Source organism: Embiotoca jacksoni, unplaced genomic scaffold (genome assembly GCF_022577435.1).
Source record: "Embiotoca jacksoni isolate LCO1_2020_lvr unplaced genomic scaffold, fEmbJac1.0.p SCAF_48, whole genome shotgun sequence".
Taxonomy (NCBI): domain Eukaryota; kingdom Metazoa; phylum Chordata; class Actinopteri; family Embiotocidae; genus Embiotoca; species Embiotoca jacksoni.
The window spans coordinates 788,418-802,500 of NW_027185401.1; the positions used below are offsets into that span (position 1 = coordinate 788,418).

At 46.0% G+C, this 14,083-nt stretch overlaps 1 protein-coding gene across 1 annotated transcript in view; it reads right to left on the bottom strand.

Moving 5' to 3' along the window:
- Window positions 1–1,094: 1,094 nt before the first annotated feature.
- Window positions 1,095–14,083, bottom strand: part of myo10 (myosin X) — a 99,794-nt gene continuing 86,805 nt past the window's right edge. The window contains 21 exon segments of the mRNA XM_069170012.1: window positions 1,095–2,940; window positions 3,282–3,473; window positions 3,795–4,271; window positions 4,821–4,941; window positions 5,058–5,194; window positions 5,503–5,710; window positions 5,798–6,095; window positions 6,703–6,826; window positions 6,926–7,083; window positions 7,218–7,409; window positions 7,763–7,905; window positions 8,462–8,517; window positions 9,153–9,246; window positions 10,193–10,288; window positions 10,444–10,687; window positions 10,782–10,902; window positions 11,142–11,997; window positions 11,999–12,090; window positions 12,436–12,475; window positions 13,324–13,557; window positions 13,661–13,767. Coding sequence (XP_069026113.1) covers window positions 2,830–2,940; window positions 3,282–3,473; window positions 3,795–4,271; window positions 4,821–4,941; window positions 5,058–5,194; window positions 5,503–5,710; window positions 5,798–6,095; window positions 6,703–6,826; window positions 6,926–7,083; window positions 7,218–7,409; window positions 7,763–7,905; window positions 8,462–8,517; window positions 9,153–9,246; window positions 10,193–10,288; window positions 10,444–10,687; window positions 10,782–10,902; window positions 11,142–11,997; window positions 11,999–12,090; window positions 12,436–12,475; window positions 13,324–13,557; window positions 13,661–13,767 — 4,101 coding nt within the window. The 3' untranslated portion in view covers window positions 1,095–2,829.

Here is a 14,083-nt window from a genome sequence, read left to right on the forward strand (position 1 = left end):
TCTCGTTTGAATTTTTGCTACTACCACCAAAGTCTGCAGGGTTAGGGAATGTTTTTCACATTTTGGACGACATACTATAGTGTGACTTTTTTTTTTTTTTTTTATCATATTTTGGACGATTGGATGATTTTTTTTTTTTACTTTTTGGATGACATTCTACAGTCATACTTTTTTGTCACTTTTTGGACTTTTTTTGGGTTAAGGTTGTTTTGGACGACATGTATAGTATGACTTTTTTTTAATCACTTTTCAGACGACATGCTATAGTATGACTTTTTATCCATAATTTGGACAACACGCCGAAAGTATGACTTTTTTATTACTTTTCGGAAGACATGCTATAGTATGACTTTTTTATTACTTTTTTATAATTTTTGGATGAAAAAAAAGTCACACTATAGTATGACGTTTTCTTCATATTTTAGACAACATACTACAGCCTTCAGTGTTTTAGATTTTTGGGACGAAAAAAAAAGTAATACTATAATACTATACCCTTATGTTTTTTTTAAGAATACATACCTCAAGCTGGAATCAAACACATGACCTTCTCACTGTGAGGCTGCAGCACTAACCACTGTACCACTGTGCCTGTTCAAGCATACAATGGTTTTTTTTCTGTTTTATTTAACGACATGCCACAGTATGACTTTTTTTTTAAAGTTTGTGAACGTAAAAAAAGTCATGCTATAATATGATGTTTTCTTCATATTTTAGATGACATGCTATAGTATGAATTTTTTTTGACATTTTGGAAATTTACCTCGTAATACTTTTCTTCTTTTCCTTTTGAGCTGTATGTCTGTTTGCACTCAGCTGTTCTCGTCCTCATGAACAGGAGTGAGTTAGTCCAGTTCAGCTATAACACACTTCCAGTTAAAGGAAACACTCTGCAGATCCTCCAGGAAGGAGAAATGATGCGACACTTTGTGGTACATTTAGTGCTTCATTAAAATGCAGCTCTCTGACATTATTCGGCCTACGACGCTGAACTAATATTCTGCTTCACAGCTTCCAATTCGGCACTAAAAGGGAAAGTTAAGGGAAACCTGACTTTCAGCTTCTCTAAAATAAAGAAAAGAAACATAGCAGAGTACCTTCAAATATGTGACCATTTATTGTTAGAATCAGTTTAACACATAACACATCTAATACGCATAAAAAATACAACATACCATTATCATGTCAACGCCAGTTGAAATAGTCGCGAAAAAATACAAGATTTGACAACTTGAGGAAATTGCTATGTGATCATCATTCAGGAGAAAAAAAAATAGAAGGCAAAGACTTACAGTAGAAAATGTACAGCCACATGATTATATAATATATACTGTATACATATAACATTGCACATTATACCAAAAAAAAGAATCCACACATGGAAAACAAAATAAGTGTACACAATATACAACAAGGCACTGTGGAAGAAACCTGCACACGCATCTTTGGATGGATCTGCCGCCCGCGGAGCTCCAGTGAAATGTTGTAGGAATGTTTCACCGCAAACGGTCCGACCGAACAAATCATTCAAACTGAACATCTGACTGATCGCGCCAAAACTGACGATTACCTCCCGCAATGCCGAAACTATTCGAGGGTCCGGTTGTTTTGAAGGGATATTTGGAAGTACTTTGCAGGTGTGAAAATACACCTGCATACCATCACGTAAAAAAAAAAAAAAATCAAAAATCAAAAATCGCCAATTATGGTCTAATACAACCAGAGATATTAAAACAACTGATACTTCGGTGTCAACAGCACTGCAAAGTCTTTGACGATCGACACACTGCAAACTCGGCAAAAGCTGAGCTTCAGTATCTATCTTTACCACCACTTCGTATATGGATTTATCATGTTTCTCACTTCTCACAGATTTAAAGAAAAACAACAAGATTTCCTTCTCGGCTTGAATGACTTGCGCAGCGGGATCGATTTTTTTTGCGGCGTACAAATACATTGGCAGTTAAAGGGAACGTGAGAGCACCTTTCAGATTCTGGTTACACAGGAAACGAGGGTGGCGTCGACGAGGCGAGATCGAGATTTCGAGTTCGCCCTGCTTCAGTTTCAACAGGCACTTGAGACCTCGTCGGGGGGGTGGGGGGGGGGAATCTATCGAAACAATCAGTCGCAAACTTTAGAAATGCTTGAGACGCACAGCTGCATATTATTTACAGTGAACAGATCCGCCCGGAGGAGGTCAGGTCCCAGAGTTTGTCAAAGCAGAGCAAAAAGGCTTGAAGGCTTTACGTTTTGTTGTTGTTGTTGTTTACATTCGGACAGCCTGTAGTGGAGTTCTTTTAAAACTCGCGCACACACTCACACAAACCTCAGCAACAGTCGCAGCTGGTTAGCATCGGGAAATTAAACAGCTTTCCCTCCAAAACAGGCCACACCCACTTTTTGAACGAGGAAACAGTGTTGCGTTAAACTTTCTGAGAAACAGTTGTTGCATTTAAAAAAAAAAAAAAAAATCTTAACTTTAAAGTATATATATGTTTAATTTTGGAAAATTGAATCCAACATTGCGCTTCACATCCTTCTTACAGAACCTCCGTTTTAAGGCTGTCTTAACCCAAAAAGGAGCAACGCGACTGAACTATTAAGTCGTAAAGTTTTGGAAGGAAAGCTGTCAAGAATAAGTCGAGCCAGTTAACATTAAGAGTTTTGTGGTTTCGTCTCCAGCATTCAGAGTCAGTCTGACGTCGGATGGTACGAGCAGAGGACGGGTGTCCACGCACGGCTGCCGGCGGCGGCGGCGGCCTCGCTCGACCCTCCAGCTGCTCTCCGGCAGGTGGCCGTGAGGCCGAAGGTTAAAAAGGGGGCGGAGTTCACCAGGCGCTGCACTGGCTGCCATGGCTGCTGACAGACTGACAGTTGCTGTAGCGCTTCTTGACGATCATGCTGATGTAGGCCTTCATCAGCTTGGCGATGTCCATGACCTGCAGAGGAAAGGAGCGGTTACACGGTAAGAGATGTTTCAGGATGAAAGGTTGGCGTTTCATTTGATTATCTGTATGTTTCAGCATTTATAACGGGGACATTTTGGAGCGTGGATTCGCTCGGCCACGAAATACAAAATCGAGGCAAAATTTTGGATTTTGTGGCCTTGATTTAGTATTTCGTGGCCAAAATTGATTATTTCGTGACCTCAGTTCAGTATTTCGTGGCCACGATTTAAAGTGTCTTTCTCTCTATGGACACTCCCGGCCTCCGTAGATAACCAACGTCCCAAAATTCACATCATTTACTTTGACCGAGTCATTTTTCGAGCTGTACGAACCATTTGGGTTTCGAAGACGATCTCTCGGCCCTCCACAGCGATCTTGTAGGAGTTGGGCAGCGGCGCGCCGAACGAGAGAATCTGTTCGTAGGGGAAAACCTCCAGGGGCCACGGCTCCCCTCGTTTGTACACTGATATGGCCTCCCGGCTGACACCCAACCACAGCTCGGAGGGGAACGCTCCGTCCCGACACTGACGGGACACAAACAACAAGCATGAGCGTCTACAAATGAAACAACCACGAAGGCGGCTTTTCATTATTTCCTTGGCATTTGTAAGTTTACAATAACTCTTCCTCTAACACTAGAAAACGCCGCTTTGACTTCTTCACATAAAAAGAATATAAAAAAGAGGTTTTAACCAATACAGGTCGGTATTAGTGGAAATATTTCGATATTATTTGTAGTGGGGCACAAAAAAAACAACCCACCTTTTGTAGAAAATAAAATGCGTAATAATTTTCAGTCCAAACTGCTGTTGTAAATGTAGAAGCGACGAGTGTTGCGTTCTCACCTCGACGTTGAACAGCGTGGACCCGTAGCCCTGCCACTCCTTCACCAGCGCCATGTACTTCACCATGGCCTGCTCCTGGTTCATCCCCTGCAGCTTCTTCCACTTGTCCATGACGCTGGTTCTCACCGCCGCCACCTCCTCCCTCATCCAGGCCTCCAGGCTGTTCTCCTCCTCCAGCTTCTGCCGACTCAGCGAGCCGCTCCTGAAGCTCCGCCTCAGCGTCCCCTCCAGGAAGCTCGAGCGCTTCCTCTCCGACGAGCCGGTGCGGTCGGCCACCGAGCCGGCGCCCGGAGCGAACGTCTTGGCCGAGTTCTGCACCCGGGCCCGCAATCGCGCCATGGGGAACACCTGGGACATTTCGGGGACGTTGACCTGGGGGTTGTGGTCGCTCAGGAGGTACTGAAGTCTCAGGGCGGCCAGGAACTGGAGGGTCTCCTCGGGGGCCGGATACCGACCGCGGATGACGGCTTCATGGGCCTGAAGAGGGCAGACAGAGAAAATTGTAGTTAACCTCTTCGGCTCCGGTCTCGTCTCTCTGTCCTCCTGTCACCAGGTCAGAGTGAGATTTAAAAACAAAAAGAAGACATTTTTACTTCCACATAATCAAAGCTGTAAATTAACTACTAAATAACAGCATGAATGAGAATGTTGTTGTTAATTTTTTTTTTTTTTTTTTTTTTAAATAAACAGACTAAAAAGGACAAATTTCTGTCCACAAATGTAAAAAATACAAACCTTTGGATGATGTGTGATGAGTAACTAGGTCGAAATGCAGAAATCCATTCCACTTATTTAAATCATAAAAAACTAAAATAAATCTTTATGTTTGGTTAACAGTCCAAAAAAACAAAACAAAAAAAAAACATTTTTGGAGATGTAAACTTTTGTTAAGCAATTTCAAGAGATTAACTTTTGCTTGAGGCAACAACAATTACTTTGTAGTCAAAATAATCCAGAAATTTAACGAGCAGATTAATCCATCCAAATCTGTTTTTAATTGACGTATTGAGCCTGGATGACTCTTACCTGTTCGAACATGAAAGCGAACTCCACGCTGTCTTTGGGAACGTTGTCCGAGTCCAGGAAGCAGTAGAGTTTGAAGTAGAACTTCCAGCCCGTGTTGCATTCGTCTGGGCTCGCCGAAAGCCTGAAGCCGAGAAGATAAGATAAGAGAAGAGAAGAGAAGAGCGGAGGGCGAGATGTTAACGGAGGACCGGAAAGACAACAAAACGTTTGGCTCAAACGCCACGCGGCGACGCTCACTTCTCGAACTTGGCGAGCACGTCGGCCACCACCGTGCGGCTCTCGATGGCCTTCTCGGCGGTGTCGTTGTGTTCGAACAGAGCAAACATGTTCCTGCTGTCCTCCATGGCCAGACCGCGGATCAGCTTCTCCACCACCTGACACACACACACACACACACACACACACACACACACACACACACACACACGAATTTCTAAAATCAGTTTAAGGGTAACAAGGTTAAAATGCAGAAATCTATTCCACTTATTAAAATAATAGAAACACCGAAAAAAATCTACACTCGGCAGCTGTTTTGATGTTAACAGTAAAAAAAAAAAAAAAGTCAAACACTTTCAAGGCATTAACAGCAACTTCAATTATTTTGTAGTCCAAATAATCTGCAGATTGAAAAAAAAAAAAAAAAAAAACCTTTCACCGTTGAACAAATTGAAAAGCCACCCACCTCTCCAGCGGTGGTGTGTGAGTTGATGGTGATCTTGCAGGAGCCTCCTCCGTGGCAGTGGACGGTGGTGCTCATTTCCTGTCGGGCCACGATGCAGCGGACCTCCTCCTGCGACGGGACGTTCTCCCTGGTTCGAGTCTTCCTCAAGGAGTCGAGGGCGTAGGCGGCGTATCGGTCCATCTCCGAGCCGGGCGAGAGCTCGCGAGTCCTGCGGAGAGATTTGGATTTGGACACCAAAATTCGGTATCCACACGTTTCCGGACGTGTAAACGTGCCCCGGCGGTCTCCCGCTCACCTCTTCAGGTGGAACTTGAGGTATCTGAGGATGCTTCGCGTCGGGACGAAGGTGCAGGACATGCAGGCCAGGATCTTCCAGCTGCAGAGGTTCCCGGGGCTGCCGGGCTGCGGCGGTCGCGCCGTCTGCTTGATCAGCTGGCAGTAGAGCTCGTCGCGCAGGAGGCGGAGCTCCTGGCCGGTCCGCAGGACGCCCTGGATGATGGGCACGGGGTCGGCCACGCCCTCCAGGTGCTGAAGAGAGCTGAACACCTTGAGGGCTTCGTCCTGCAGCGTCGTGTAGCCCCTGTTCCTCAGAGCTGAGGGGGGAAGGGAGAGGGGGGGGTGGGGGTGTAAGTGATGTCATCAACTTAAAAATTCCCTAATATTCCACGACTTAAAAAAAAGATGATCAAATTTCCCGACTTTCCCTGTCTGGGAAAAGAGTTTTTAAAATTCCCTTTAAAACTTTGTCAATTTAATATAATTAGTTAGTTTCAAACACTATATATTTGTGTTGTATTTAAAAAAAAATAATACTCTTTATCGTTTTGTCTTCTCTAATAAATTCTGCGTTAAAATCAAACACAGTAAAGAAAAAACAAAAAACATCTTTCCAATCATTAAGACCGAGCTTCTACCATTTGATTCTGTTCAAATCGACTGTGGCATTTTTCCCAGCATGCAACATCCTATTTTGATCAGTTTTACATGAAATGTGATACAGTAGACTACGACAGATATCAGTGAGTTTGGAAACAATATTTACATGTACTCAAAGTCTAAAACATGAAGTATCACACAGTTGGATGGAATTCAGCTCTCCAGTATTTGAACCCAGATTAAAAGGAGGGAAATAAATGAACCGACAACACGCATTCAGGATTTTAGCATTCGTTTGTTCTGTTTACGATCCGTGCGACTCACCGGTGACGTGGATGTCTCCGTAGGGCAGCGGCAGCAGCGGCGAATGCAGCGGGTGGTGGCTGTAGCGGAGGATGGGGTTCCTCTTGTAGATCTGCTCCACCACCTCCGAGTTCAGACAGTTCTCCTGCACGAGAGCGAAAAGGCTTTTCAAGCACGAGACGCTCGACTCGAAACGAGCGCCGACGGTCTCCGCGGGAACTCCCTCTAAACAACGGCCTCCTACCTTGATGTCCTGGATGAGCTGCTGCGTCGGCGTGTCGATGGGCGCTTTGGTGTCGATGACGTTCTGGACGGAGTTGGCCCAACGCGTGGCCTCGTTCAGCAGCTTGCAGTAGAGGCGGTACGAGTGCTTGCGGCCGTAGACGATCACGTTCCAGTAGCCTGTGAGGAGGTTTCGGGGTTTAATGACGCGGTACGGCTGTTTTTTATTGTTCTTTGTTAGTTTTTTTTGCGAAGCCGAAATTCAAATCTTTCAATCGACACCAGTAAACATTTTTTTAAAAAAAAAGACTCACCGGTCTCTTTGAAGACCTTCTCGTCCGGCTGGACCACCGAGCAGAGGCTGTTGAGCACCAGCGTTCCCAGCTTCAAGGCGTTACGCTCCGAGCTCTTGTAGTAGTCCAGGGAGTTGTGGGTGAGCAGGAACCAGCGCTTCTTCAGCTTCAGCGAGGCTTTCGTGCTGTTCTTCATCTCTTTGTGCAACCAGCCTGGCGGGAAAGGAAGGAACCACGCTGAAGTTTTTCTTGCCAACATTTTCCGTCTTTTTTTTTTTTCACTTCAATTGCAGCAATCAAAACCCCCGAAAGTTTGAAAGCGCGTTCGGTTTCATTTATTGTCCTAAGACCTGCCAATGCCATTAAAATAATCGTCGTCTTCTGTCACGTAGTCAGGTTTTCATTTCCTCTTTAAGATCCTTAAAAACAAGCGATGGAGTTTAAATGAGCTTCCCCACATTTACACATTTTTAAAGTCGATTCTTCTGACGTTTATCTGCCCTTTTGAATTCTATGCCGACAAACTGAGGTCCGATGAGGGAAACAAGTTGCGATCGCGTCGTCACCTCGGATGATGAACTCCTGCCCGTCGACGCGGGTGTCTCCTTTGGAGCGCTGCAGCAGCGTGATCCAGTGGTGCATCTCCTCCGGCGTGTCGGCGTTGCAGTGCAGCACGCGGTTCGCCGTGATCATGACGAAGGAGTTCGGCCTGTCGGGGGAAATATCGATTTGTGAGCTGAGGTGTTGATTAATCGACTATTTGTTCTGCAAACTGTGCGATCTGTTTGTTTTGGTGAAAAAAAGACGTTTGTCAGATGGCGTCTTGAAGGAAAACACCCGCCGCAGACCACCTGAACTGTGGCGCCGTGGCAACAGGGTTGTCCAACATGACTCGGAAAGACTTTTAAATGCGCTTCGAAGGAGGTGGGACGCAACATAATCGTCACTCCCGACTACCCCTTCCCGCCAGGTTTGGCGCCCCGTGTACTTCTTTATGTCCCCCCCCCCAAAAAAAATGTGGACGCAAAGTTAGATTTTTCTCAAGTTTCAGGTCCACGTTCAAATAGCAAATGCTCACGTACCAGCGGCCACATCTAGAAAATGTTGACGCCAAACAGGACGAAAAGGCCTCAATAAAGATCGATGTTGTTTTTTCTTTCTATTAACTGACGCTTTATCGGCTCCTCCGCTCTGGTTCGTGTAGAATGAACTTCCAGATAAATACAGTATGTACGTGATTGTGTGTTTTGATGCGGGCTCCTCACCTCTCCGGGTTATCTGACGCACAAACCGAATCGATCATCCCGACGTCCAACGTTCCCTGAAGAGACACAGAGAGAGAGAGAGAGAGTTCAGTCACAGCGTTCAGGCGGGTGGATAATGAGTTTGACCTTCCTCCGTCCCGTAGAAACCAATTATCACACACACACACACACACACACACACACACACACACACACACACACACACACACACACACACACACACACAAAGGGTTCAAAGTTCAAAACAAGGGGCTCTGAGAATATATAACGAAAGAGTGTTCCTTTAAATTTGAATATAATGATGGTGGAAATGTATTAAATCAATGAAAAAAGAAAAAAAAGACCTGTGCAGAGGCTGATCTGATAAAGAAAAGACGTGTTGACGTGACAACGCGTATTCATGAGGTTTTATTCTGAAGCTTTTTGACTTCATAGACAAACAAACATAAAGGGAAAACCGGAAACGTTTGTATTATGTTTGTTTTCTAGGATTTTTTTTTTGTGTCAGCGATGAAGTTTCTTGACTTTACAGACTAGATAAGACTTATGCAAGGGAGAACATTTTGATGTGAATTTACAGACATTAAGACGAAACTAAACATTTCAAGAGAGTATTTCTTCCTCCTAAAAAAAACCAACCCAAAAAACTCAATTTTCCCAGAGTGCTTTGCTTCCCCCTCGGGGTACTCACCACGGCGTTCTGGGGGTTGGCCTGCTCGTCGTGCATCTCTCTGATTTCCTGCTCTGTGGACCCGTTGACCTGACTCAGCACGCTGAACCACTGACTGTAACCATGGAAACGACATCATCGTCAACCATCATAGTTGTGACCGGGATATGAAGGTTATGGCAACAGCTTTTACAGAGGACGACCACCACAACTTTGATGGTTAGAGACACCAGTGTTATATGAAATATATTTTATATATATATATATATATTTTTTTTTTTTGTACAAAATTATACATGTATGCTTTAAATACATAAAAACAATCAAATCAAGAGGACACATTCCTGATTTCGATTTTCAGTGGATGAAAATAATGGTTGGACAACATCTAATTTACTTTTGGCCCGAGGAAAAGTCAAACGCTCATAATATAATATGATAATAATATAATAAATATATGAAATGTATGCGGGAATGAAGATAATTTTGTGCTCAGACTGATTCTGTGTCAGACATATGGAGCTGATGTTGTCTCACACTGAGAGAGAGGCTGGCATTGGAAACCTGCTGCCAACACACACACACACACACACACACACACACACACACACACACACACACACACACACACACACGAAGCAGACGTGGAAGAAGTGGACCGTCCCTCTGAGAGGAAATCGATGTGTTGCCAAGGGTAACCGGCACATCGACCCTATGGCGACTATACCTCCTGCTCATTATACTGTTTGTGATTGAGTGGGTGTGTGTGTGTGTGTGAGAAATAATTATAACTGTATTAATAATGTAACCTATAATTTAATAACGCGTTTATGTTAGTGTTCGTGTTAATCGATAAGGACACTACAATCTGAAGGAGCTTTCGTCCAGAGACTCCGAGGCGTCGATGAGGACTATCGATTGCCTGTCGGAAGCTCTTCGATCCCGTTTGTTTGTGTTCGTTGAGTGCTTTATTTTTGTACGTTTTTTTTTTTTGTTTTTTTTTAATCAAACACTTCGGACTCGACATGAAAGGACATGAAATCATCCGAGACAAAACTCACCTGGCGTCCTCGGCAGACTCGGCGATGAGGTGGTAGGTCCTGTCGGCCATCACTATGTCGATCCCGTTCTCCTTACCGGTGTTGTCGATGATTTCTCTGTGGAAAGAAAAACCAGAAATTCCTCTGTTATAAAACAATAAAAGGTGGAAAGGCGTCTCCTTCTTCCAGCTCTTTTTACTGTCGCTACTACATTAGGAGGCCTTATCGGCGACACAAAAGACGCCTCTGAAACGACGCCGTCTCGTCCTTACTTGGCGGTGTGCATGTCCAGCACGCCCTTCATCTTGTCCTCGTTGTCGCTCTCGAAGTACATGAGCTTGCTCTGCCGCAGCACGAACCAGCGGCGCTTCCAGTTGCGGCGGGACAGCGTGGACGAGCCGCCGCCCTTCTTGTGCAGCCAGCCCTGCTTCAGGGCCTCCTGCTTGGCCCGGAACCACAGGAAGGTCTCGTCCTTCAGGACGCACCAGCGCCGCTTCCACGTGTTCATCAGACCGCCTTGGAGAAGGAAGAACGAAAACAAACAAACCCGGATCTTTACTTTCCTCTTACTCAGTTTCTTAAGAGAAGCGCGGCCGAGCAGAAGAGCTACCTTTGATGAAGAGGAAGCTGTGGAAGTACGGCAGCGTGACGCAGCTGTAGACCGAGTCGCGGCGATAGGACAACTCGTCGTCGGTGTCGAACCGGTCGAAGTCGTCTTCGCTGTCCTCAAACTGGAAGGAAAACCACAGAACTTAGACATTCGAGACTTGCTGTTGGCATTATTGAACGTGTTCGTTGTCCAAATTTCTGGTATCGTGACATCCCTACTTCAAACCTGAAACTACTCTGGGCCTTTCTCATTCAGTCACTAATAGAAACCAAGTTTACTGAAGACAATCTGAACATCAGCCAGTAGAGGACTAATGGCTGGCTGACCTTCGACAGACCTTCCAACCGAGATCCGACTCACCGATGACTGAGCCCCCTCCGAGCTGAAGCGGTACGCCCCCGAGCTGTTGTAGGTGCCCACCGAGCCGCGGTAATCGGGAGACCACTGTCCGCTGCGAGGGTTGGAGAAGGCCACGCTGCCGCTGGACACGATGGCGCCCTCGTCGTAGTCGTCCTGGTCGTAGTCGGAATCCTCGTCCGGCGGTATCAGCTCCACCAGGTCGTCGGACTGAGCCTCCGACGAAGCCTGGGGGCGGCAGTAGGCCGAGTCCCCGCTGGAGGAGGCGCTGTGGCAGGCCGCGGGCAGCGGCGGCAGAGGCAGCGGCTGGTGCAGCAGGGCGGTCGGCGGCATCGGCGGCGGGATCACGCCGTCGTTGGCGTACGGGTCTTCTTCGGACGAGTCGTCGCTCGTCCGGATCCCGCTGGTCCGCTGGCCGTCCGAGTGGCCGTGCTCGCTCGGGTTCGGCGAGTCTTTGAAGGCCTCGTCGTCGGCCCCGAACCCTTCGTCGACCTCCTCTTCCTCGCCGCTTCTCGTCCGTCCGCTCTCCTTCTCGTCCGCCTCGCCGACTCCCAAGGAGCTCTCGATGTTCCTCACGCACTCGTCGATTTCGTCGAAGTTGAGCGAGTCGAGGAACTGCTGCGCCGCCTTGCAGGCCTCGTCCTCCAGCCGCCGGAGCTCCTGGTCGCGAAGCTGCTGCAGGCGGTTGAGGGAGGCCTCGGTCAGGGAGAGCTCCTGGCGCTCCTTCTGCCTCTGCAGGGACTGGATCTCCCGCTCCAGTCGCAGGATCTCCTCCACCTGAGACGCCTCGTGGGGACGGATGGCCTCCTCCGACGCCGCCTCGAAGACCTCGGCCGACTCCGGCTCCTCCGGGGCGTCCGGCGACGATGCGGGCCGCGACTTCGGGTTCAGGAACCGTAGAGGCGACCTCCTCGGCACGAAGCAGCTCCTCCAGTCTTCTGGCTTCCTCCACCTAAAAGAAAAGAACCTGTACTTAAACTGCTGCTCATGGTGCCAAAACCCATTTGTGACACAGAAAAATCTTTTCTTTTTTTTCCAAGTTAAATTGGTTCAAGAAATGTTATTTTTCATAGTTCAACATTAGGACTTTGCTGTCTTGCATCACTTTGCAAAACATCTACACTTAAAGAAGTGGAATTTTTTTTAAACAAAAAATAATGAAATACTTGATCATTTTTCCAAAAAGAGGGCGTTTCACAGTAAATAGTGTCATAATAAAAGTAAACAAGCAAACAATCATCGGTAATCCACTGTTTTCCATTTAAATCGGCTCCTCAATAATCGATAATCATCGTACCTCTCTGGCGAGTCTCTCGGCCTCCAGCCTCCGTCTCTCCCTGCGCGCGCACACACACACACACACACACACACACACACACACACACACACACACACACACACACACACACACACATCAGCTGACTGAACAGACAATAAGAGACGTCGTGTGCTAAAATAGTAGTTGCACTTCCTGTCTCACAAAACCCATTTAAGATTATTAAATTCAGATGGAAAATATAGACTAGTCATCAAAAACAACAACACGACACCGAAACACGGAAACACAGAGGTCAGGACAAGATGAGAATCGTCGGGGATTAAGGGGATGAGGAGAATTATGCAGAAATAAAAACAGTTTTTAAGCCTGATTCTGATGTTTTTAGACTTTATGTTCCAATTGATTCCCAATGAGGACTGTTAATAATAAATCCAAATAATAAGGCACCAGGATTGTGTCCTGACTTTGGGGAAGTGGGCTTTGAAACTGAATTTTAGACCACTGTATAAGGAAAAATACTTTATGGAAAATACATAAATATATATTTTCAATTATATATATATATATATATTTTTTTTTTATTTGGAAGAAGAGTGGTATGTACAGTTATACGGGGACGCGTGTTCACGTCACATTCTCATTTCAACATGAGGATGAAAAACTAAATAGAATTTTTTTTTTTAAGTAAAGTTTGGGAAAAACAAACAAACAACGGAACAAATCTGATATGAATTCTTGTACTTTTACGCGAAGAAAACTATTAATTTTAATAATTGAACTGAATAAATTGGTGGTGAGCCTTTGGGGGTCGTGACCTCTGTATTTTAACGGATCCTGTTTTTCTCGGCTAAAATGGATCCACCGCTTCACACGGTGAGTATTAAACAAACAAAAGCAGCCGCTCACCGCTCCGCCTCCTGCTCCATCCTCCTGCGGTGCTCCTCCTCCTCCTCCTCCTCCCTCCTCCTCCTCCTCGCCTCCAGCAGCTGGCCGTAGGCGCGGCGGGCCAGCTGCCCTCGAACGCGCCTCTGGAAGGTGAGCGCCGCCCAGCGGAGGAGCAGGAACTTCCTCCTCCAGTAGAACGCCCGGTAGTTCTTCTGGATGACCACAACGCACCGCAGCAGCTTCCTGTACTGCTTCCTGGTGTGTTCGAGTGTCGGGACGGCAAATGATGAGTTTTTTTGTTTGTTTAGTAAATTACTGCCGTCGAGCTGTCGAGTTGCTGGAACAGCCCGATACGTACCTGGCCATGTAGCCCGTGACGTGAGCCTGGATGATCATGGCTGCTCGGAGCACCTCCACCTCCCTCTGCTTCTCCAGGCGATGCTCCAGAGACTCCCGGAGGAAGACCTGAGACGGGAGGAGGGGAAGAGGACACGTCGTCAGTGTTATTATAATCATCGTAATCGGTAAAGGATCGAAACAGATTATAAACAGGAGTAAACTTATTTTTCTCGACTTTTTCTCTGAAAGTTTTACATAAAATTTTGTGGGTTTTTTAAATTTTTTATTTCTACGTCACCTTGATGCGAAAGTTTCCTTTTCCTCATATTTTCAGCCTGAAGTAGTTTGTAATTTTTGGACATTGTCAAACTGTTTAATGCATAAATATCATGAAATAGTTAAAAAAAAAAGTCACTTTCTCAAAGCTAAAAGAACATATTCT